The 25003-nt window shown below is 41.2% G+C and overlaps 3 protein-coding genes, 1 long non-coding RNA gene and 1 pseudogene across 7 annotated transcripts; 3 read left to right on the forward strand and 2 right to left on the reverse strand.

The window, feature by feature from the left end:
* Window positions 1-1833: 1833 nt before the first annotated feature.
* Window positions 1834-5538, reverse strand: LOC125021931. 4 transcript variants are annotated; one of them, XM_047608408.1, is made up of 4 exons: window positions 5412-5538; window positions 4114-4169; window positions 3636-3995; window positions 1834-3532 (listed from the first exon to the last, which is right to left on the reverse strand). In XM_047608408.1, the coding sequence occupies exons 2-4, from the start codon at window positions 4160-4162 to the stop codon at window positions 3342-3344; spliced, it is 600 nt and encodes a 199-aa protein (XP_047464364.1). In that variant the 5' UTR covers window positions 4163-4169; window positions 5412-5538; the 3' UTR covers window positions 1834-3341. The 4 variants fall into 4 exon arrangements, with proteins under 4 accessions (XP_047464364.1, XP_047464286.1, XP_047464126.1 ...); XM_047608330.1 differs by having other exon boundaries at window positions 1834-3529; window positions 3636-3998; XM_047608170.1 differs by having other exon boundaries at window positions 3636-3998.
* Window positions 5539-7000: 1462 nt separating this feature from the next.
* LOC125018723 lies at window positions 7001-9400 on the forward strand (annotated as a pseudogene).
* A 1126-nt stretch (window positions 9401-10526) lies between these two features.
* On the forward strand, window positions 10527-13100 carry LOC124998864 (tripartite motif-containing protein 16-like). The gene has a single exon (XM_047573482.1). The coding sequence runs from the start codon at window positions 10726-10728 to the stop codon at window positions 12397-12399; it is 1674 nt and encodes a 557-aa protein (XP_047429438.1). The 5' UTR covers window positions 10527-10725; the 3' UTR covers window positions 12400-13100.
* A 971-nt stretch (window positions 13101-14071) lies between these two features.
* LOC124998857 (E3 ubiquitin/ISG15 ligase TRIM25-like) lies at window positions 14072-15793 on the forward strand. Its single transcript, XM_047573468.1, has 2 exons — window positions 14072-15345; window positions 15569-15793. Exons 1-2 carry the CDS (start codon window positions 14429-14431, stop codon window positions 15645-15647), a joined length of 996 nt encoding a protein of 331 aa, XP_047429424.1. The 5' UTR covers window positions 14072-14428; the 3' UTR covers window positions 15648-15793.
* A 6839-nt stretch (window positions 15794-22632) lies between these two features.
* Window positions 22633-24759, reverse strand: LOC125020060. Its single transcript, XR_007114159.1, has 4 exons — window positions 24502-24759; window positions 24271-24398; window positions 24065-24145; window positions 22633-23880 (listed from the first exon to the last, which is right to left on the reverse strand). It is a non-coding gene; the product is annotated as an uncharacterized LOC125020060 (long non-coding RNA).
* Between the last annotated feature and the right edge of the window lie 244 nt (window positions 24760-25003).

Below are 25003 nucleotides of genomic sequence, written 5' to 3' on the forward strand. Positions count from 1 at the left end.
GGTTGAGATAGAATTCAATTCAATTCAATTCAATTCAATTCAATTCAATTCAATTCAATTCAATTCAATTCAATTCAATTCAGTTTTATTTATATAGCACAAATAACAATACAAATCGTCTCCAGACGCTTCACAAAAACCAGCCTGCGACCTCCAGAGCAGCCTGAGGGCGACGGTGGCAAGGAAAAACTCCCTTTTAACAGGAAGAAACCTTTAGGAGAACCCAGCTCATATGGGGGAACCCATCTGCCGAAGGCCAGCCGGGTAGAGACAGAGAAGATAGAGAGAGAAGAAGAACAGGAGAAACAATGTGACAGTTTGTGAGTATAAGAGGAATCTTGGTCAGGTTGGTGAATTGTTCATCCAGGTAGGAGTGGACAACTGGAGGAGGCCATGGAGACTGGGACAGATGTAATTTATGGAGCTCCACAAATCTGATACACAGCACTCCAGACCATGAAGACTTGAATGGTTGATGAGGCCACGGCAGCAGATGTAGCTTAGAACTTCACAGGTCGGATATTCAGCAGTCCAGACCAGAGACCCTCACAATGTGAATGTGAATGTCCTCTGAACTCCAAACTGCTTGGTTATGCCTCCTCTAACATAGCAGATCCAGACCCTCTTGCACCAAATCTCCTCCTCATTGGGCGGCGAGATGCTTCTCTTCCACAGGCTCTCTATGCAGGCACTGAATTAACTGGACGAAGGCAGTGGGGCAACAGCCAAGTGCTTGTGGATCGCTTCTGGTCCTGTTTTATTAGACATCACCTTCCAAACCTCATCTCATCTTCTACTACCTCTTATCCTCACTAGGGTCGCAGGGGTTGCTGGAGCCTATCCCAGCTGTCATCGGGTGAGAGGCAGGGTACACCCTGGACAGGTCGCCTGTCTATCTCAAGGCCAATACGCAGACAAACAACCATTTGCACTTACACTCGCACCTAGGGTCAATTTAGAGTCACCAATTAGCCTATTGAGCATGTCTTTGGAGGTGGGAGGTAAGTGGAGTACCCAGAGATAAGGGCTAACCACCGAGTTGCTGTGCCGCCGCCTTCCAAACCTACAGTTAAGAAATAAATGGCACAAGAAATCTAGAGAAAGGAGCAGTTGTACTGTTAATGGACCCCCACTTACCCATCACCTATTGCCATGTCCATAACTAGTTAGAGTGAGACTACCATAAAACCGGATGCATAAATGAAGTGAGTGGATTGACAAAGTAGACTTATTTGTTATTCTATAAAAGGATTTATACATGATCTTAATGTTTCTTCATCCTTTTTGTGTAGGAAAATCATCTGCAACTCAGTGTTTTGTAAGTAAAACCCGAAAGCGACAAAATGTGGATCCTGTGTTTACATGTGCACCCTGCAATAGATGTTCATACATTCTACCTTGACAGAGATGAAGAGTCATCAACACATCAGGTCAAAGGTCACTCCTGCAACCAGGACGATGTACTGCACTGTTCTGTCACAGGGTGGCGCCACTCTGCCTCTTGCGGCTTTGAATGCACCAGTTTTCTAAAGACGTTCTGTCTGATCATCACCTACCAGAGGTCTAGATTAATTATCTACTGATATTTACACACTGAACCACATTCAACAGGAGCTAAACTTGGTGCATTCAAGTGATAGTTTCCTTGGCAGCAGGGACCTCAAACAAACGTTGAGGTCATGCTGTATGGCTGTATGCTGTATTTTCCTCTCAGAGCAAACCACAATCTCTCCTGGGTTTCTCCTCTGGACGACTCTGTCTGAGATTCTTGGAGAATTCAAGAAGCGTCACATGAATTTCAGAGATAATTTCTCACAATTACCACAACACTTCTCCAAATTCACCAAACTTCTTTTTAATACATAAGAACTGCATGTGTCGAGAAAATAACGAGTGCAGAAATTGTATTGGAAGTATTTTACAAGGAAGTAAGATACTGTAGCTAGTGTCAGTAAATAGCTGTGAATACAGAGAATAGCTTGTTGATAGATATGTGTTCATTCACTCTTCACATTTCTGTTATAGCTGCGTCAGTTCACAAAATGCCAGTGGCATTAATAACAGCAGGTGGTCTAACAGTCAATTCAAAAGCTTGAAGGCAGCAAACCTCAAAAAAAAAAAATGTAACTGTGCCTAACACAATATTCGTAACACAAGATTAATGCTGACACCATTTAGTCCAAGTTTAGAAAACAGGTCCAGACTTAGCTGTAAATTTCGCCGCTAACTAGCCTACATGCAGCACATGGCTACATGCTACAACTAAAAACACATGAAGGACATCAGTCCATAACTAGACTGAAATCACCCGGTGTCTCTATACAGCTAAACTAAGCTGGAGGAAAACTTCACATTGATTTGTGACAAATTTTAGCTTAAAGATCCACAGATAAACACATCATAGAGGCAGATCAGGTATAAAGATGAAGCAGGTATAAAGGAGAAGGCAAAGACATAGGAGGTATTTACACCAAAAATGTAATAAGGCAAAGCAGCACAATGTGGACTCAGGGGAGGGGAAGCACGCAGGAAGTTGCACCATTAATAGTAGTGCTCTGAGAACAAGGAAGTTCCACATGACTGGACATGTTCACTAGAAACCCCCTTAAGAAACTGGACTTGTAATTCCTCCAGTTTGTATGTGAATATCCTCAAGTTAAGGCTGCACTTTAAACCCAGATTCATGCAAGCACTGTAACTTGAATACGTTCTGATCAACAGGCAAAACAACAGAAACTGTGTCCACATACATATGGACATGAGTGGATTTATAGAAGGGGTGTTTTATCCCATGGGATCTGAAAGCACCAGATCATTTTCCCAGCTTCTTAATGTGATTTGATCTCCTTGATAACATGTGATGAAACAAACTGAGGACAGAGTTCACTACATCCCTGGTTAGCAGGATGACGGTGCCCTCTTGTGGCCTTCATCACATTTCAGAACAGATCAGATTTGTAGCTGAAGAAGCCTCGGATGAATAGTTGGACGTCTTCAAGAAACGTTGAACTAACTCGAGTTTTGAATATGTGATGTTTACGTTAGCAAAGCAGCAGATGATGGAGAAAACCAGAATGAAATCATCTTTGTTTTCTCAAGAACTTTTGCACAAAAGCTCAATCTGTAACTACTGACTCACTCTTTAAAGTGTGAGAGCTTCAGAATAATCCAGAGCAGGTTTCATGAAGACTCTCCATGACTGTATCATTTGATAAAGACTAATTATTTACAATGACTTCAGTTATTAATGCTTTAAGAACTCATTTAAACTCAGATTATCAGGAACATCATTTACACTGAATAATAAGGAAGTAAGTGGAGGACTTAGCTTTTACACAAACCTACATTTCTATGTGTTTTTCGACCTTTCTTGGTTTCTGACAACAAACCACAATACAGACAGACACCAGAGCTGATGCCGCTCCTGCTAACGCTGCTACAGTTGTTAGTCCATCATTTAGTCTCCCCTGTCCTCCGGTCTCTGGTTCTGGACTCAACGTTGGTCTCTGAGTTTGAGGCTGATCAGCAGCTGCTGGAAAGAACATCAAAATATTAGTTGATACTTTCTCACATCTCAAAAAACAGTCGACATCTTTAAAAAAGGACTTCTAGTAACTTCTACTCTGTCAATTTACCAATGACGTTGAGTTCACATCTGCCAGATCTGGAGCCATAATCTGTGTTGACTTCACACTGGTACTGACCAGAGTCATCAGTCCTGAGTCTGGACACATGAAGTCTGATTCGTCCTTCTCTGAGGACGTCTTTGTCTCCCTGGACTCGTCCTGAAAACCATTCATCCAGGGACTCTGACACCTCAACACCTTCACGTAGACGATACAGGACTGAGACTTTCTGATCAGTGACCAGGAAACAGAGGATGTCCAGTGAAGTGAAAGACATGTCAGGTTTGGTGGTGAAGGTCCACTCCAGTGTGATGTGGTGGTTCTCCTCTGCCTGATAGGAGCTCTGTGTCACATTCACTTCAAATGTTGCTGCTGAGGAGACAGAGAGAGAAAGAGAGGAGCAGACACACTGAGAACTGGAACTTCAGCTCCATCAATGAAGACTGACAATTGATTTGGACTTGATCAAGTCAATCTCTAAACTCACCACAGACACATGAGTTGAGGACGATGTGCAGCAGGATCCTGCAGATCATCTTGTCCCTGTCAGAGGAGACAGAGGTGAAGAGTCATCAACACTCACTCACTGCAGATACAACCAGGACAATCTACTGCACTGTTTTGCCACAAGGTGGCGCCAGTTTCATCTGATAAACTAAGTCAAAACTCTAACGTTGACACCACAGCACTTCACGCTTAATCGAGCTATGCTCAAAATTCAACTTTCTCGCTACAGTCCTTGTCTCAGTTTACATGCAGCGCAGGAAAATCGAATAACTGTTCTCCTCCTCCACACTAGGTGGCGGTACGTGTCTTTTCAGCGGGATAATAGCACGTTAATACGGTTGACCTATTACGTGATATAACAAACAAGAGTCATTCAGACCGGCGTTTCAAACAACAACCAGACGGATAATAGTACATTTTTTATTCTCGTACGTAACGTTCGCGCTACTTCTGGTGCAGGTAAGATCCGCGCTATCCCTCAGACAGCTCCGTTTCTCTTCTTCTTCTGCGATCGGCTTTCTTGGACGATTTTGTTGTTGTTTTGTCACACGCCAGCGCAGCGGTTGTGGAGCATGCGCACACGCATTAGCCAATTGACAAACATTATCTGGCTGTCTAGATCGGATAATGAGAACTCCGATTTTAATCGGAGTAACGTGTTTACATGCACTTAAGTTCTCCTGTTATAGTCCGATTAAGGCAATATTTTTTTTCACGTGCATGTAAATGCACTGATTGTTACAGTGGCAACATGGTGTAGTGCGGATGTTGTGGTTTTAATTCATCTTGTGGTTTAGTCTGTTACAGCAACTCAGATGTTCTTCAGAGAATCAGACAGTAAACTTCTGTTTCAAACATCAAGTGTCTTAACTTGTGTGTCTTCCTCTATTTAATGTTACGCCCTCTTGCTGGAACCTCTTGCTGGAGTATCAAGCAGGCACAGTAGAGAAAAAAGAATTTGATTCACTTCCATATTAATTAGAAATTTGAGCAAAACAAATATGATAAAATAGTAGATGGTGGAATTAGTGGAATAAAAAAATAGCTTTAGCAAACTTGGCACCAGCTAATACTTGTAAAAGTCAACTGAAGAGCTGCCACAGCTCACCAAATGTCCTCAACTTCCTAACAGCAGAGAAACCTTTATTTCTGAGGGCACCAAGTAATGATAGTCCAGTCTGCAGTTTAAAAGAACCGGCGAGCAGCACGGCCAGAACGTACAGAAACACGAGAAAGTCACGTTTGTCTAGAGAAACAAAGAGAGGAAGAAACACTTACCGTCATCCTCTGAATCTGGTTCACGTGTGAGGTCAAGTCTGTTTGCTCCTAACACAGGAAACCAAATGGCAGCTAAAGACTAAGAAACTTCCTGGAAACAGGAGACTTAAGACCGCCTCTAGGCCAATGGAGAACGATGCTGGTCAGCTGATGTAAGTAAACAAATGAACGCGACAAGAGAGAGTGACACACAGAAAAAGGGAAGCAATCCCTTTTTCTGTGTGTTGCTGCTCAACAGTATTTTGTGGTTTAACAGTGACATTAAGGTAGGATGTGATACAGAGTTGCAAATGAAAAAGTAGTGTCTAACCTTCAATATGACAAACAACTAAACCAAGTCAGAGCCACAGAACAACAAACCAATTTAAATGTAAGTTCTGCAGGAGGGCAGCAGCTTATGTTTACATGTTATGTTCAATACGGTAACACCTTTTCTGCTCGGCAGCCTCTCCAGAACTGAATAACTGGGAACAAATGTACATGTGTAGTCCACAGATGAGACCAGTCCATCATCATTCCATTGAAGTTTGTAATATCTGGTCAGTTTATTCATCAACCGGGCATTTGGCAAACCCTTCTATGTATGGCTATGTCAGAACAGTCAGTAGGTTAAAAGAACAAAATCCAGATACAAGTATGATAATGGTGAAGAATGAAAGGAAGGAAATTTCTCAGTTATGCAGGAAACATTATTATAAGCTTTTCAACTGTGTCAAGAGCAATACCTTCACAGTCACAAGAAATATATAATGCAATTATGGTGTTAAAAGACAATAAAACATGTGATGTGGATAAGATATCTGTGGAGCATTTAAAACTTGCAAGCAGAAAACTCTGTCCCCTAATTGTCACATGTTTAATGGAGTTTTTAGTTCATGGTATTTTACCAGATTTCATTTTTATCTTTAACTGGATGTGAATGTGAGAGGTTGTGATAGACCTGCTTGCTGCAGTGGCCTGAACACTGTTGTACTTTGAAGACTTTAGGTTCTGGTGAGAAGTTCCTGGTAAAATAAAGGTTAGAAATAGTTGAAACAGATACTGATACTACTATAGCTCAAATACCTGAAGAAGCTAACGCTGGTTCTCATAGAAAGGAGTCACAATACACAGTGCATAACACTTATTGAGCGTATAGAGCTTAATAGCTGCAGACTAGTCAGGGGGCCCATACTTTTCATATCTCATCCATTAGTTTATTTAATATTCCATCCAGATTTTGTTTGTGTTTAAAATAAAATAAAAACTTTCAGAAATAAAGATTCAAACGGTTCAGACAAAGTTCGTCTTAGGAGAACAGAAGAGCTGATGATGAAAACTATGGGGACATCTTTAAACCCAGAGATCCCAGCAGCAGTTTAACACCTACAAACTGAGCTGGCCAACATTTTTAAAAGTGCTCTGATGTAAAAAAGGTTGTTGCACAGTGTTACATTACTGGAGTGAGTCAAAGTCCGATGACCCCTCCCTGTTCTTGGAGCAGTTCCGCTCTGTCCTGATATTTCCCTTCACATCTGCACTTTGAACGTGGGTGTTAACCAAGATAAGGTGTGAGAAACACATGTTGTTCAGATCAGAGGGTCATTTTCATCAACTGAGAATCAACACTGAGAGGTGAAATGGAGCAGCAGACTGAGCAGAGTTTGGGGACCATCTCTTGTTCCATCTGTCTGGATCCACTGAAGGATCCTGTGACTACTACCTGTGGACACAGCTACTGCATAAACTGTGTTAAAAGTCACTGGGATGAAGAAGACCAGAAGGGAATCTACAGCTGCCCTCAGTGCAGGAAGACTTTCATACCGAGGCCTGTCCTGGAGAAACACACCATGTTAGCAGAGTTAGTGAAGCAGCTGAAGAAGACTGGACTCCAAGCTGCTCCAGCTGATCACTGCTATGCTGGACCTGAAGATGTGGCCTGTGATGTCTACACTGGGAGGAAGCTGAAAGCCTTCAAGTCCTGTTTATTCTGTCTGATTTCATACTGTGAGTCCCTCCAACCTCACTATGATGTTGCTCAGTTCAAGAAACACAAGCTGGTGGAGCCCTCCTAGAAGCTTCAAGAGAACATCTGCTCTCGTCATGATGAGATGATGAAGATTTTCTGTCGTACTGATCAGCAGATTATCTGTTATCTCTGCACAATGGATGAATATGAAGGCCATGAAACAGTCTCAGCTGCAGCAGAAAGGGCTGAGAAGCAGAAGGAGGTGGAGGTGATGCTAGAAAACATCCTGCAGGGAATCCAGGAGAGAAAGAAAGATGTGGAGCTTCTTAGACAGGAGCTGAAGGCCATAAAAGACTCTGCTGATAAAACAGTGGAGGACAGAAAGGAGATCTTCACTGAGATGATCCGTCTCCTCCAGAAAAGAAGCTCTGATGTGGAGCAGCTGGTCAGATCCCAGCAGGAAACTAAAGAGAGTCGAGTCAAAGATGTTGAGGAGAAGCTGGAGCAGCAGATTACTGAGCTGGAGAGGAAAGGCTCCGAGCTGAAGCAGCTCTTACACACAGAGGATCACAACCAGTTTCTACACAACTACCCCTCACTGCCACCACCCAGTGAGTCTACACACTCATCCAGCATCAAGATTCGTCCTCTGAGGTACTTTGATGACGTGAAAGCAGCTGTGACAGAGACCAGAGAGAAACTACAGGACATTCTGAGAGAGACATGGACAAACATCTCAGTGACAGTGACTGAAGTGGATGTTTTACTGCCACAACCAGAGCCAAAGACCAGAGATGAATTCTGGAAATATTCACGTCAAATCACACTGGATCCAAACACAGCAAACACAGAGCTGTTATTATCTGAGGGGAACAGGAAAGTAACAATTATGAATAAACCTCAGTCTTATCCTCATCATCCAGACAGATTCACTCATTATTGGCAGGTCCTGGGTAGAGAGAGTGTGACTGGACGTTATTACTGGGAGGTGGAGTGGAGAGGAGAAGGAGTTACTTTAGTGGTCGCCTACAAGAATATCAGCAGAGCAGGGTGGTCAGATGAATGTTTGTTTGGATACAATGACAAATCTTGGTCATTAGATTGTGACACAGACAGTTACAGGTTTTGGTACAACGATGTCCCAACTGACGTCTCAGGTCCTGGTTCCTCCAGAGTAGGAGTGTACCTGGATCACAGAGCAGGTCTTCTGTCTTTCTATAGCATCTCTGAAACCATGACTCTCCTCTACAGAGTCCAGACCACATTCACTCAGCCTCTCTATGCTGGACTTCGTCCTCTGGGTCATGGAGTCACTGCTGAGTTGGTTAAAGTCAAATAGACAGAAGTCTCTTCAGGGACAGTTGGTTAAATGTGTATTCTAGTCTCCAGGTGATTTGGCCTCCATGGTTGTAGCTGATGTAGCTTGTTGTGTCATGTCTTCACTGCTCAGAGATCAGCTGTCAATCACACTTTGTGGGCGGTACTTTGTCGTCTCCTGGTTTGTTGTTTGCTTGATGTTGGACTTTGTTTGTGTTTTCTTCTTCCTGTGTCTGTTTAGCCACAGAGACTCTCACTGCTCACCATGACTTTGATTCACATAAACTGACATTTGTCCACATGACAATCTGAACTTGTCTGTGCTCTGAACGTCTCATGAACATTTGTGTTGATGTGTTTGTATGTTGTTGTCTCTCTTCTACTGCATGGGCCTCAACAGAGAAACCAGAAGACCTTCCTTCATCACAGAGATTTAGTTCTGACTTTGTAAAGAAAGAAATCTACGATTACATTTCCATTGATTGGTTTGGAGACCACATGTTGTTGTTCATAGGGATGAAGAGACGAGCTCATGTCAACTGTAGTCAATCGTCAATCAGGACATGAGTCATTATTTGATTGAACGTAGCTGATATTCTGAGTCCAACTAACTGATTGTGTGGATGAAGTGAATCTGTGCATGAAATCACTGAACAAGAGATTTAATGGGAGAACAAACTGAAGCTTCACATGATGAATAAAGCTGCTGTTTGTCACACATGAACAAATGACCGTCTCCTGTCTTTATTCCAGGATCTCAAACAAAGCCCGTGGAGAAAATGTGGAGCTGACAAATAAATGGTGACGTGTATAATATGAAATGATTTAACTTTAATGAGAACTTGAACATGTTCTGGTCAACAGGTAAAACAACAGAAACAGAGTCCAGACACATATGGACATGAGTGGACATTTAGAAGTGGCCTTTTATCCCACAGGACCAGATCATTTTCCCAGCTTCTAAATGTGATTTTATCTCCTTGATAACATGTGATGAAGTCAAACTGAGAACAAAGTGAGTTGAGGAGCTTTAACCTCCACTACATCCCTGGTTAGTGGGATGATGGCGCCCTCTTGTGACCTTCATCATATTTCAGAACAGATCAGATTTGTAGCTGAAGAAGCCTTGTTCAAGCTACTTCCTCCTCTGAAACGTTTCTTTCACTGTTGTGTAGTGAAGCAGCTCCAAACAAGTAAGTAGGCTCTAACTGTTTGTATTGACTGTAGATTATTTACCTGACTGATGGTAGGTCATTCATTCAGATCAGGAAATCAGACCAAATCAAATGTTTTCACATTGGCCCCATTAAATGCTCAGTGTTAACAAGGAAAATCTCTTCCTGGCTCATGGTTGTTCAGCAGCAGTTAATAAATATCAGGATAATAAGAGCAGTTTAGGTTCTTTCCACCAGCTTCTCCATCCATATTTGTTTGGATCAATCACAGAAGTAAAGTAGCTGCTGTGTATTTGTAGTAACACACACAGATTATTAGCTGCTGCACTAAAAAAAGGAAACAAAGATTTCAACATGAAACCTCCACAGTTGATGTTTGAATCATTAAATACGTGTTAATGTGTTGGTTTTCATATCTGTGTATCCGAATCAACAGTTGACTGACCAATAGAATTCTAATGACTAAAATAAAAGCTGCTTATAACTGATCTGTTTAGGAGACTGAATGAATCAGCATTAAAAGCTCATCCAGTAGAATCAGTGTGCAACTGTAACATGTCTGTGGCATCTATGACCATGAATGATGTGGATTTTATTCTGATTTGTTTTGTCGTCTGCTCCTCTTCCTGGAACAAGTCAGAGTCTGATAACTCCTCCCTCTTCCTGGAGCAGCTCCACTCATATTTCCTCATGTTTCCTTGTTCCCTCCCCTTTAGATCTCTACATTGAAGATGGGTCTAACCAGCATGTGGTGAAGAGTGAGAGCTGATTGGCTCCATTCACTGTAGAGTCACATGTTGTTCAGATCAGAGCTCAGACTAGTTTCACTTCTAGGAAACAGAAACTCACTCAGTCGTCGACACTGAGAGGAAAAATGGAGCAAAAAGGAGTTCATCTGGACGGAGAAACCTTCTCTTGTTCCATCTGTCTGGATCTACTGAAGGATCCTGTGACTATTCCCTGTGGACACAACTACTGCATGAACTGTGTTAAAAGCCACTGGGATGAAGAAGACCAGAAGGGAATCTACAGCTGCCCTCAGTGCAGGAAGACTTTCACACCGAGGCCTGTCCTGGAGAAAAACACCATGTTAGCAGAGTTAGTGGAGCAGCTGAAGACGACTGGACTCCAAGCTGCTCCAGCTGATCACTGCTATGCTGGACCTGAAGATGTGGCCTGTGATGTCTGCACTGGGAGGAAGCTGAAAGCCTTCAAGTCCTGTTTATTCTGTCTGATTTCATACTGTGAGAAACACCTCCAACCTCACTATGATGTTGCTCAGTTCAAGAAACACAAGCTGGTGGAGCCCTCCAAGAAGCTCCAGGAGAACATCTGCTCTCGTCATGATGAGGTGATGAAGATTTTCTGTCTTACTGATCAGCAGATTATCTGTTATCTCTGCACAATGGATGAACATAAAGGCCATGAAATAGTCCCAGCTGCAGCAGTAAGGACTGAGAAGCAGAAGGAGGTGGAGGTGATGCTAGAAAACATCCTGCAGGGAATCCAGGAGAGAAAGAAAGATGTGGAGCTTCTTAGACAGGAGCTGAAGGCCATAAAAGACTCTGCTGATAAAACAGTGGAGGACAGTAAGGAGATCTTCACTGAGATGATCCGTCTCCTCCAGAAAAGAAGCTCTGATGTGGAGCAGCTGGTCAGATCCCAGCAGGAAACTGAAGAGAGTCGAGTCAAAGATGTTGAGGAGAAGTTGGAGCAGCAGATCACTGAGCTGGAGAGGAAAGGCTCCGAGCTGAAGCAGCTCTTAAAGACAGAGGATCACAACCAGTTTCTACCTAACTACCCCTCACTGCCACCACCCAGTGAGTCTACACACTCATCCAGCATCAAGATTCGTCCTCTGAGGAACTTTGATGACGTGAAGGCAGCTGTGACAGAGACCAGAGAGAAACTACAGGACATTCTGAGAGAGACATGGACAAACACCTCAGTGACAGTGACGAAAGTGGATGTTTTACTGCCACAACCAGAACCAAAGACCAGAGATGAATTCTGGAAATATTCACGTCAAATCACACTCGATCCAAACACAGCAAACACAGAGCTGTTATTATCTGAGGGGAACAGAAAAGTAAAATTTATGAATCAACCTCAGTCTTATTCTGGTCATCCAGACAGATTCACTCATTGGAATCAGGTCCTGAGTAGAGAGAGTCTGACTAGACGTTGTTACTGGGAGGTGGAAAGGAGAGGAGGAGGAGTTTGTGTAGCAGTTGCCTACAAGAATATCAGCAGAGCAGGGTGGTCAGGTGAATGTTTGTTTGGATCAAATGACAAATCTTGGTCATTATATTGTTACACAAACAGTTACAGGTTTTGGTACAACAATGTCTCAACTGCCGTCTCAGGTCCTGTTTCCTCCAGAGTAGGAGTGTACCTGGATCACAGAGCAGGTCTTCTGTCCTTCTATAGCATTTCTGAAACCATGACTCTCCTCCACAGAGTCCAGACCACATTCACTCAGCCTCTCTATGCTGGACTTCGTCCTCTGGGTCATGGAGTCACTGCTGAGTTGGTTAAAGTCAAATAGACAGAAGTCTCTTCAGGGACAGTTGGTTAAATGTGTATTCTAGTCTCCAGGTGATTTGGTCTCCATGGTTGTAGCTGAGAGCTCATTGTCGTGTCATGTCTTCACTGCTCAGAGATCAGCTGTCAGTCACACTTTGTGGGCGGTACTTTGTCGTCTCCTGGTTTGTTGTTTGCTTGATGTTGGACTTTGTTTGGGTTTTCTTCTTCCTGTGTCTGTTTAGCCACGGAGGCTCTCATTGCTCACCATGACTTTGATTCACATAAACTGACATTTGTCCACATGACAATCTGAACTTGTCTGTGCTCTGAATGTCTCATGAACATTTGTGTTGATGTGTTTGTATGTTGTTGTCTCTCTTCTACTGCATGGGCCTCAACAGAGAAACCAGAAGACCTTCCTTCATCACAGAGATTTAGTTCTGACTTTGTAAAGAAAGAAATCTATGATTACATTTCCATTGATTGGTTTGGAGACCACATGTTGTTGTTCATAGGGATGAAGAGACAAGCTCATGTCAACTGTAGTCAATCATCAATCAGGACATGAGTCATTATTTGATTGTACATAGCTGATATTCTGAGTCCAACTAACTGATTGTGTAGATGAAGTGAATCTGTGCATGAAATCACTGAACAAGAGATTTAATGGGAGAACAAACTGAAGCTTCACATGATGAATAAAGCTACTGTTTGTCACACATGAACAAATGACCGTCTCCTGTCTTTATTCCAGGATCTCAAACAAAGTCTGTGGAGAAAATGTGGAGCTGATAAATAAATGGTGAGGTGTATCATATGAAATAATTTAACTTTAATGAGAACTTGAACATGTTCTGGTCACCAGGTAAAACAACAGAAACAGAGTTCAGACACATATGGACATGAGTGGACATTTAGAAGTGGCCTTTTATCCCACAGGACCAGATCATTTTCCCAGCTTCTTAATGTGATTTGATCCCCCTGATAACATGTGATGAAGTCAAACTGAGGACAGAGTAAGCTGAGGAGCTTTAACCTCCACTACATCCCTGGTTAGCAGGATGACGGCGCCCTCTTGTGGCCTTCATCATATTTCACAACGGATCAGATTTGTAGCTGAAGAAGCCTTGTTGAAGCTACTTCCTCCTCTGAAACATTTCTTTTACTGTTGTGTAGTGAAGCAGCTCCAAACAAGTAAGTAGGCTCTAACTGTTTGTATTGACTGTCGATTATTTACCTGACTGATGGTAGGTCATTCATTCAGATCAGGAAATCAGATCAGATCAAACGTTTTCACATTTGCCCCATTAAATGTTCAATGTTAACGAGGAAAATCTCTTCCTGGCTCATGGTTGTTCAGCAGCAGTTAATAAATGTCAGGATAATAAGAGCAGTTTAGGTCCTTTCCACCAGCTTCTCCATCCATATTTGTTTGGATCAATCACAGAAGTAAAGTAGCTGCTGTGTATTTGTAGTAACACACACAGATTATTAGCTGCTGCACTAAAAAGAAGGAAACAAAGATTTCAACATGAAACCTCCACAGTTGATGTTTGAGTCATTAAATACGTGTTAATGTGTTGGTTTTCATATCTGTGTATCTGAATCAACAGTTGACTGACCAATAGAATTCTAATGACTAAAATAAAAGCTGCTTATAACTGATCTGTTTAGGAGACTGAATGAATCAGCATTAAAAGCTCATCCAGTAGAATCAGTGTGCAACTGTAACATGTCTGTGGCGTCTATGACTCTGAATGATGTGGATTTTATTCTGATTTGTTTTGTCGTCTGCTCCTCTTCCCGGAATGAGTCAAAGGATGATAACTCCTCCCTCTTCCTGGAGCAGCTCCACTCATATTTCCTCATGTTTCCTTGTTCCCTCCCCTTTAGATCTCTACATTGAAGATGGGTCTAACCAGCATGTGGTGAAGAGTGAGAGCTGATTGGCTCCATTCACTGTAGAGTCACATGTTGTTCAGATCAGAGCTCAGACTAGAATCACTTCTAGCAAACAGAAACTCACTCAGTCATCGACACTGGCAGGAGAAATGGAGCAGAAAGGAGTTCATCTGGACAGAGAAACCTTCTCTTGTTCCATCTGTCTGGATCTACTGAAGGATCCTGTGGCTATTCCCTGTGGACACAGCTACTGCTTGAACTGTATTAAAAGCCACTGGGATGAAGAAGACCAGAAGGGAATCTACAGCTGCCCTCAGTGCAGGAAGACTTTCATACCGAGGCCTGTCCTGGAGAAAAACACCATGTTAGCAGAGTTAGTGGAGCAGCTGAAGACGACTGGACTTCAAGCTGCTCCAGCTGATCACTGCTATGCTGGACCTGAAGATGTGGCCTGTGATGTCTGCACTGGGAGGAAGACGAAAGCCTTCAAGTCCTGTTTATTCTGTCTGATTTCATACTGTGAGAAACACCTCCAACCTCACTATGATGTTGCTCAGTTCAAGAAACACAAGCTGGTGGAGCCCTCCAAGAAGCTCCAGGAGAACATCTGCTCTCGTCATGATGAGGTGATGAAGATTTTCTGTCGTACTGATCAGCAGATTATCTGTTATCTCTGCACAATGGATGAACATAAAGGCCATGAAACAGTCCCAGCTGCAGCAGAAAGGACTGAGAAGCAGAAGGAGGTGGAGGTGATGCTAGAAAACATCCTGCAGGGAATCCAGGAGAGAAAGAAAGATGTGGAGCTTCTTAGACAGGAGCTGAAGGCCATCAAAGACTCTGCTGATAAAACAGTGGAGGACAGTAAGGAGATCTTCACTGAGATGATCCGTCTCCTCCAGAAAAGAAGCTCTGATGTGGAGCAGCTGGTCAGATCCCAGCAGGAAACTGAAGAAAGTCGAGTCAAAGATGTTGAGGAGAAGCTGGAGCAGCAGATCACTGAGCTGGAGAGGAAAGGCTCCGAGCTGAAGCAGCTCTTAAAGACAGAGGATCACAACCAGTTTCTACACAACTACCCCTCACTGCCACCACCCAGTGAGTCTACACACTCATCCAGCATCAAGATTCGTCCTTTAAGGAACTTTGATGACGTGAAAGCAGCTGTGACAGAGACCAGACAGAAACTACAGGACATTCTGAGAGAGACATGGACAAACACCTCAGTGACAGTGACTGAAGTGGATGTTTTACTGCCACAACCAGAACCAAAGACCAGAGATGAATTCTGGAAATATTCACGTCAAATCACACTGGATCCAAACACAGCAAACACAGAGCTGTTATTATCTGAGGGGAACAGAAAAGTAACATTTATGAATCAACCTCAGTCTTATTCTGGTCATCCAGACAGATTCACTCATTGGAGTCAGGTCCTGAGTAGAGAGAGTCTGACTAGACGTTGTTACTGGGAGGTGGAGTGGAGAGGAGGAGGAGTTGCTGTAGCAGTTGCCTACAAGAATATCAGCAGAGCAGGGTGGTCAGGTGAATGTTTGTTTGGATCAAATGACAAATCTTGGTCATTATATTGTTACACAAACAGTTACAGGTTTTGGTACAGCAATGTCTCAACTGACGTCTCAGGTCCTGGTTCCTCCAGAGTAGGAGTGTACCTGGATCACAGAGCAGGTCTTCTGTCCTTCTACAGCATCTCTGAAACCATGACTCTCCTCCACAGAGTCCAGACCACATTCACTCAGCCTCTCTATGCTGGACTTCGTCCTCTGGGTGATGGAGTCACTGCTGAGTTGATTAAAGTCAAATAGACAGAAGTCTCTTCAGGGACAGTTGGATAAAATCTGTCTTCTGGTCTCCAGGTGATTTGGTCTCCATGGTTGTAGCTGAGAGCTCATTGTTGTGTCATGTCTTCACTGCTCAGAGATCAGCTGTCAATCACACTTTGTGGGTGGTACTTTGTCATCTCCTGGTTTGTTGTTTGCTTGATGTTGGACTTTGTTTGTGTTTTCTTCTTCCTGTGTCTGTTTAGCCATGGAGGCTCTCACTGTTCACCATGACTTTGATTCACATAAACTGACATTTGTCCACATGACAATCTGAACTTGTCTGTGCACTGAATGTCTCATGTGTTTGTATGTTGTTGTCTCTCTTCTACTGCATGGGCCTCAACAGGAGACCCTCCTTTATCACAGAGATTTAGTTCTGAGTTTGGAAAGAAATAAATCTACGATTATATTTCCATTGATTGGTTTGGAGACCACATGTTGTTGTTCATAGGGATGAAGAGACGGGCTCATGTCAACTGTAGTCAATCATCAATCAGGACGTGAGTCATTATTTGATTGTACATAGCCGATATCCTAAATCCAACTAACTGATTGTGTAGATGAAGTGAATCTGTGCATGAAATCACTGAACAAGAGATTTAATGGGAGAACAAACTGAAGCTTCACATGATGAATAAAGCTGCTGTTTGTCACACATGAACAAATGACTGTCTCCTGTCTTTATTCCAGGATCTCAAACAAAGCCTGTGGAGAAAATGTGGAGCTGATAAATAAATGGTGACGTGTATCATATGAAATAATTTAACTTTAATGAGAACTTGAACATGTTCTGATCACCAGGTAAAACAACAGAAACAGAGTCCAGACAAATATGGACATGAGAGGACGTTTAAAAGTGGCCCTTCATCCGACAGGACCAGATCATTTTTCCAGCTTCTAAATGTGATTTGATCTCCCTGATAACATGTGATGAAGTCAAACTGAGGACAAAGTGAGCTGAGGAGCTTTAACCTCCACTACATCACTGGTTAGCAGGATGACGGCGCCCTCTTGTGGCCTTCATCATTTTTCAGAACAGATCAGATTTGTAGCTGAAGAAGCCTTGTTCAAGCTACTTCCTCCTCTGAAACGTTTCTTTCATTGTTGTGTAGTGAAGCAGCTCCAAACAAGTAAGTAGGCTCTAACTGTTTGTATTGACTGTCGAGTTGACCTGAGGAGATTAAACTGCTCACGACATACAAGGGCTTTACAAAAAAACTGAAAACGTGGCTTATCAACACCTATAGCTGCCAACACTAAAATATGTTGTGATGCTCTGATGTTTTGATGTTATGATAAAATGTTGTGTTGTATTTTGATTGTTTTTTTTTTTATTATACAGTAAGTGTTGTTTATGTACTTGTATTATATTGTACATGTATTGTATGCTTCTTATTGCCTTTTTACATCAAGGCCAGGGATACAGATGAAAACTAGCCTTCTGGCTAATTCTGGCTTTTTTAACCATGGGTAGTCATGTGTTCTATGAAATTGCACTGTCCCTTTCTTAAATAAACAGTAAACAAATTATTTACCTGACTGATGGTAGGTCATTCATTCAGATCAGGAAATTAGATCAGATCAAATTCATTTAATTGGCCCCATTAAATGTTCAGTGTTAACAAGAAAAATCTCTTCCTGGCTCGTGGTTGTTCAGCAGCAGTTAATAAATGTCAGGATAATAAGAGCATCCATATTTGTTTGGATCGATCACACAAGTTTAAGTAGCTGCCTTGTATTTGTAGGAAAACAAACAGATTACTGGCCTCACTATGGTGTTGCTCAGTTTAAGAAACACAAGCTGGTGTCAGATGGTGGGTTTGACAAATGGGCTGCCTCTAGCAAAAAACATCACCCTCTGCAAGGTTCGATTCAAAGTGACAGACTCTCACTGTCAGGCTATTGGTAGTTTGATAAATTGCATTGTTTTCTAGAAATACTGAGAGCTATTATGGTTTGAGCTTTGTGGAGTTTTGAAAGTTTTGCTATGTTACTGTCAGTCATACTCAAACAGAAGCATGCACATAATTTAGTTATTTATTTCTTCATTTTCTGTCCTCTGGAGGGTCGCGGGAGGCCGACAAACATTCACACTCACACCTACGGTTAATTTAGCATCACCAATGAACCTAAGGAGTTCGGTCAGTCCTCTGTCTTCATCCTCATTTCCCTCCCTCCCATCCACTTCCTTGTATTGTCTTGCCCCCATTGTCTTACTTTTATAAATTGAATCATTGAAGTTAAAAAATTTAAATCCCCCACGGTCCAAGTTGAGTCCAGCCCATCAGAATCTCCATCTGACATTGCACCTTAATCAACCTAATAGTACATGTGCTAGTGTTAGCTAGCTGGCTAATTTTCAACTCTAAAATGTTTTGAGAACCATTGTCATATCTGTGTACAAAAAAAAGAGGGTGATTATTTAATTAGTTTATTTGCCCCTATACAAAGTTTAAAAATTCTAATTGTAATTGAATGCACCGCTCGTGCAACCTTCTTCCCAGCCAATCAGGCGTAACGCAGGCCACGTCCAGCTCGTGTGGTAACGTGCGTCGTTTTCCCGGTCTTTCCTTAGTCTCAGCCACGGAGTGAGGGCAGCTATCAGCTTAGCAGACACAGAAAAAAAAAAAGAAAGAAGAAGAACAACAAAAAAGCCAGTACACTTACCTGCTGGAAGTCCGGAGCGAGCGATTACCCAAAGGAGACGAGTTACGTCGGTAAGACGAGTTGATTTTCTCGAAATAAAAGCACTTACCGTCGTCATCCATGCTAATGCTAGCTATGTGGCTAACAGGCTATCTACCTACCGTCCATTGGGAGAGCCGCTCGGTTCTAACATCAGAGTACTCGGCATTGACAAACCCAAGAAACGTTAGCTGCTAAAATGATATTACTCTGTAGCTCCTCAGAGCGCTGAAAGAGAGCAGTGGATATATTACAGGTTAATTTAATTTAAAGGGAAAAAAACTGGTAAATCATATGATGAGGGTAACATATTTTATTTTGCAATGTGCAAACTACTAGAAGAATAAATTTAATTTCAACTGTGATGTACCAAAAACTACCCTCTAAGTAACTTTAAACATTTTCTCTGGCATGAATAGGCCTATAAGTGTTTGAGTAATTAAGCATACTTCTTTTGATACCTCTAAGACAACTTCTTATTTTCTATTTCTATATTTGTGTCTCATTTGCACATGATTTTGCTAAAGTTATGATTTATATTGAATATGGTTACTTACCATGAATATTGTTGAGATACTGTTCACAGAAACAGCTAGATATTTGAGCACTTAAATGATTAGTGCATTTGATAAATGTTGTACAACTAAAAGAAAAAACTAACAAAGAACTGAAGTTTGAGATATGTTGAGATTTAAGATTAATATATGAAGTTAAAACAATATGTCGATTTTTGTCGTTTAAAGAATTCAGTGTAAATAATATGACCTTGTGTATACAAGAGAGGCTACTAAACATGTTTCCCTTGCCTAACTCATTGTTGCTCAACACATTGGCCCCTTACGAATTTATTATCTTCTGATCCTGGCCAGAGTTTTACAACTAACCAGAGTTGTTATTATACTGTAACACTCTTAAATCACTAAAGCTGGTTACACTAGCTCAAAGCTAAAACAAATACAACAACCAGAACGATAGATAACAAAAATTGTTCCGTATGATTAAGTCAGAGTTGGGTTTAATCACCAAAGACTCCCACATTTCTTTTATTGTGAACATTATTGAATAAAATCTTTTGGAAGGAAGTCTCTCCTACTTCAATAGGTCATACAATTGTCCAAACGTAGTGCATCAAAACAGAAAAACTTAACTTTTCTCTACATGTTTTAGATATTTAGAGATTTTGATGTAAAAAATAAAATAAACACAAACATATATCATGCCTTTATTTTAACAACTTTAACTCATATATACAGTGGGGGAAATAAGTATTTGATCCCCTGCTGAATTTGTAAGTTTGCCCACTTCCATAGAAATGATCAGACTCTGGTTTTTATGGTTGTTTGCTGGTTATGGGTATAGACAGAATATCAGTCGAAATGCATAAAAAAACACACATCTAAAAGTTTAAAATAGTTATGTATTTTTTAAAGGAAATAGTATTTGATCCAAGCACAACACAAGTCGTACTATGTAAGAAACCTTTGTTGGCAAGCACAGCGATGAGACGTTTTTTGTAGTTGGTCACCAGGTTTGCACACAGCGCAGGAGGGATTTTGGCCCATTCATCTTTACAGACAGTCTCTAAATCCTTCAGTTTTCTTGGCTGCCTCTTGGAAACTCGGAGTTCAGCTCCTCCACAGTTTCGATCGGGTTAAGGTTCTGGAGACTGACTAGCACTCCATGACCTTAATATGCTCTTCTTGACCACTCTTTTGCTGTCCTGGCAGTATGTTTTGGGTCATTGTCATGTTGGAAACCCACCACGAGCATCTTCAGTGTTTCTTTGGCTGAGGAAGAAGGTTTTTGTCCAAGATTTTACAGTACATGGCTGCATTCATTGGCCCCATAATGCGGTGAATTGCCTGTACCCTTTGCTGAAAAACAGCCCAAAACATGATGTTTCCACCTCCATGCTTAACCGTGGTATGGTGTTCTTTGGGTCATACTCACGTTTTTTCATCCTCAAACACGCGGGTCGAGTTAATGCCAAATAGCTCAACTTTGGTTTCGTCAGACCACAGCACTTTCTCTCAAGCTTCTCTGAGTCATTTAGATGTTCATGGCAAACATTAAGGCGGCCATTGTACATGTGCCTTCTTGAGCAGGGGACCTTGCGGGCAAATGCAAGAGTTCAATCATAACGGCGCAGTGTGTTGCCAACTGTTTGTGGTTACGTAGGTCCCAACTGCTTCCAGATCATTAACAAGCTCCTGCCGTGTTTTTTAGGCTGCTCCCTCACCTTTCTTATCATGAACCTCACTCCAACCGAGACAGTTGATGGTCCATTTATAGGTACTCTACTGCGAATAATGGCACCAATAGTTGTCACCTTCTCACCCAAGCCTTTGCTGATGGTTTTGTAACCTATACCAGCCTTGTGCAGGTCACAATCCCTGTCCCTGACATCTTTGACAGCTCTTTGGTCTTGCCCATGGTGCGTAGAAGTTGGAATGTAAAAACTGATTCTTAGAGCAGGTGTGCTTTATATACATGACGAGTTAAGATCAGGAGTATTGGTAATTAGTTGACTGAGCACAGTGTGTGCCACATGCGCACCAGCCAATCTGTAGGAGCCGAATTCTAAGTGAATTGTGGGATAAATACTTATTCCCTATATAAAATACATAACAATTATAACTTTAGATTGTGTGTTTTTATGCATTTCGACTGATATTCTGTCTATACCCATAACCAGTAAACAACCATAAAAACCAGAGTCTGATCATTTCTATGGAAGTGGGCAAACTTACAAATTCAGCAGGGGATCAAATACTTATTTCCCCCACTGTATGTAATGCCACTGAAAAGAAGATAAATATCAAAAAGAACATACGTATGTTACTAATGACCCAACTGCATATGTTTGCACTATTTCGCATTAAATTATAAAGATCTGAAGAATAATTCATTATTACATCATGCACATAAAGAGTTCAGTCTGCCGTTCTACATAAAATCCTCTAAATTTACAAAAAAGGCTGCAGCTCTTTTATTGTAGAATCGTTATTCAAGTTGAAATACATAAGTAACAACTTACTGGTAGATTCTTTCTTGCATATAGACATTTTTTTTTTTTTTTTTTTTGTGCATACACAATTACCACCACTCCAAGTAGGAGTGTGTTTGTTTTTTCCCCATTGTGATTGTTGGGTTAGTTTCTTCTTGTGTGCTTCGTCTTTATTAGTTTCACCTGTGTCTAGTTAATCTCTCTGTCTCTCTGTCTGTGTGCATATATAGCCATGCCTTTCCTTTTCCTCTCTGTTGAGTTGTCTGTGATGTCACTCCATTTGCCATGCAGTTCCGTGTGACATCTTGTGTTCTTGTCCTGATTATTGTAGTTGTGTTGTTTTTTGTTGTTTTTTGATACCATGCTTTCCCTTGAGACTGCATTTAGAGTTTTTATTAAAGCCATTTTTTTCCTGGTTCTGCCTTTATCTGTGCCCTGCATTTGGGTTCAACTTCACCAGAAACCCAACAGATACCTTAATTTTGCATGGCTTGTGTCCATTGATGCAGTTGATGAAATTAGTGATATTCTCTCGCTTGGCCGCTAGAGGTCACTAAATACTACAAAAGACAAAGGTTTCCTTTTTCTTTCATATGTTTACACCTTCCATCTTTGTTTCATAATTGTTTAGAGTTATAATCTATTTAGAAAATACAGTTTTTCATAATTTGAAAAATAGTCTTTCAGAATATGGCAGAAGTGTGTTAATTACCTCCCAATGTCCCACAGAGACGTTTCTAAACAGTTTTTGACTGTGGTATGCTATACCAAAGTGGTGTTCATGTAGTATCATATTCATATCATACGGCACAAAGACGAATCATGCTATTATTTTTACCTTTATTTTAAAAACAGCAGTTAATGTATGTTTCAGAGAAATAAAGAGATATAATAACAAATCATTAACATCAACAAAAGTCACATATATACACAAAGTCACCACATAATAAACCGTAGCAAAACAGCCATTTCAGATCCACAGACAGGTAAACAGATCCGTTAGGTTGTGTCCCCTCACACACACCTACACACGTATCGCAAATTACGCATTACTCCATCATCCCATTATAATTCAAACAATATCTAAATTAGGTAATCAGTTCATTAAAAAAAATTAGACCCTTTTGAAGATCTCTGGTTAACTGAGTTTTCTGCTTAAACCACTCCTGGTTGAATTACCTAATTTTGTCTTTTCCCTCCTGAGAAATGATGAAATCCTCCAGTTGACGTGCTCCCAAACCTTTTATCTCCAATTCCTGCTTAAGAGGTAAACTCTTAACTGTCACTCTAACCACTTTGTGAACTCGATTCATCGTGCAATGATTGAATGAAACATGATTTAGCTATGTTAGATGAGCTAGCTGATCTGTGCAGTCCCGGCCCTTGCTTCAAATCACCCAATGAGATACCTCTGGGGCCACAGGTGTGGACCAAATAAATTCAGTGTGAAATTAGTATTGATATGTGCACATATGTAATCATGGTAATGATTATAATGTAGTTCCCAACAGACCTGTTTTCATTTAGATATTTTTCTGTTGTCATGTAATGGAACAACTAAAATCCTGACTTTAGAACTGCAATGCCATCTGACAATATTGACATAGGGTCGCAGACTATCACTGAGCAAAGATATTAAATGTGTTAAACCAATACAAAAAGTAAAAACCCTAATAGCGTAAAGTTTTACACAAAGTGCCAAAAAATAGTGTGTCAGAAACAGAGAGGAAACCATGATCTCAGGGTCATTTCATAAAATCTAAAGTAGCATAAAATCATACAGCCATAAAGACGGAAACTAAAGTTATAATTCCACATATTTTTGTGCTATTTGCTTTTGCTTTTGTAGTTGAGTTTCGTTCTCCTTCAGATCTGCGGCCATGGCGTGAATCGTCCTGTCTGTCTCAGCTTTCATGATGTCGCAGAAACGCTTCACCATGTTTGGCACTTTTACCAGTGGTGGAAATTCATCTGATGCTTCCTTCACTATTTCCACAATAGTGGCAAGCTGCTTTTTTCTTTCATCGTGTTCTCTTGACGCATCTGCCACTCTCTTCTCGTACGCTACCTGAGAGATAAGTAAAAACATTTCATCACACATCATAGGCTTGCATGAGTTGTACTTCTTCCTTTGCAGTGGATTCATCACAAAGAATAATCTGATGTATATTTTTACCATGTAGACTCAGCCATCATGTGAGCTACTGAATCTGAAATTTATGAATGATATGTGGTTCAACTGACTGACCCACCTTCATTTTGTTTACGGCTTCTGTTGTTTTCTGAATATTTATCACGAGAGCTTTCTTAAGCTTCTCAAGAACATCGTGTACCTGTAAATGAAGGATACTAAAACTGTTAATAGGCCCACGATGGCTTGTAATAGCCGCAATTATATGTGCACACAAAAATGGCAGTATTTTACATCATAAACGAAAGGATAAGTAAATTAATTTACAAGTTTCTCCTTGTCAATCTCTGAACTTGCGACGTGAACCAGATACAGAGACAAGATGAGGAGGAGGCCTTTGGAGGTTCTGGACCTACCCAGTCCTGCCATCACAGCTGCAGCTAAAACACTCTGAACTTGACAAATTAAAAAAGCATTACGGTAAATGACAGAGTTTACGATATAATATTTAACAGTCTTCGCTACGATGCTCATATTATTCAGTGTCAATGATTTTACCTTCTGGGTGAAAGGAAGGACAGCAGCCATGCAGGCGGTGAAGGAAAATGTGAAAAGATAACCCATGAAAAATGTTTTTATACACTCTTACTGTCACGTGGCAGATCACCTGTGGAAAGCTGTTCTTTCACTTTCATTGACATGGAAGTTTATTATACTTTTACGGGAACATGGCAACACTTGTAGGTGTACAACAGAGAACACCTTATCAGTAGCTTCATCAAGAACCGGCAAGATCTGGGACAGCAACAGTATGATAGACAATTCAAATAAACCGGGCACCATAAACAGTTGGGACTTTGGACTGTGACATAAATTTTGTTGTTTTCTGTTTACATTTTCAGGTTAGGAGGAAAGGTGCAGGAACATTTATTTTACAGGTACTTTTTTTCATGTTTAATCTGTGCAGGTAATGCTGTTCTGTCAGTCTTCCTGGTCTTTATGAATTGTTTGCCACTCGTGATAAAGTTCTGGCAGGCAGGGAAGTCAAACAAAAGGTATT

This window comes from Mugil cephalus, chromosome 1, assembly GCF_022458985.1.
Source record: "Mugil cephalus isolate CIBA_MC_2020 chromosome 1, CIBA_Mcephalus_1.1, whole genome shotgun sequence".
Classification (NCBI taxonomy): domain Eukaryota; kingdom Metazoa; phylum Chordata; class Actinopteri; order Mugiliformes; family Mugilidae; genus Mugil; species Mugil cephalus.

What these genes read in the sequence shown, in the direction of transcription:
- LOC124998864 (XM_047573482.1), top strand. Translation starts at nt 10,726, where the DNA reads ATGGAGCAAAAAGGAGTTCATCTGGACGGAGAAACCTTCTCTTGTTCC.
- LOC124998857 (XM_047573468.1), top strand. Translation starts at nt 14,429, where the DNA reads ATGGAGCAGAAAGGAGTTCATCTGGACAGAGAAACCTTCTCTTGTTCC. An exon ending in GAGGATCACAACCAGTTTCT is followed by an intron (nt 15,346 to 15,568) that starts ACACAACTACCC and finishes GATGAATTCTGG; the next exon opens with AAATATTCACGTCAAATCAC.
- LOC125021931 (XM_047608170.1), bottom strand. Translation starts at nt 4,162, where the DNA reads ATGATCTGCAGGATCCTGCTGCACATCGTCCTCAACTCATGTGTCTGT. An exon ending in CCTCAACTCATGTGTCTGTG is followed by an intron (nt 3,999 to 4,113) that starts GTGAGTTTAGAG and finishes CTGTCTCCTCAG; the next exon opens with CAGCAACATTTGAAGTGAAT. An exon ending in ATGTGAACTCAACGTCATTG is followed by an intron (nt 3,533 to 3,635) that starts GTAAATTGACAG and finishes TGTTCTTTCCAG; the next exon opens with CAGCTGCTGATCAGCCTCAA.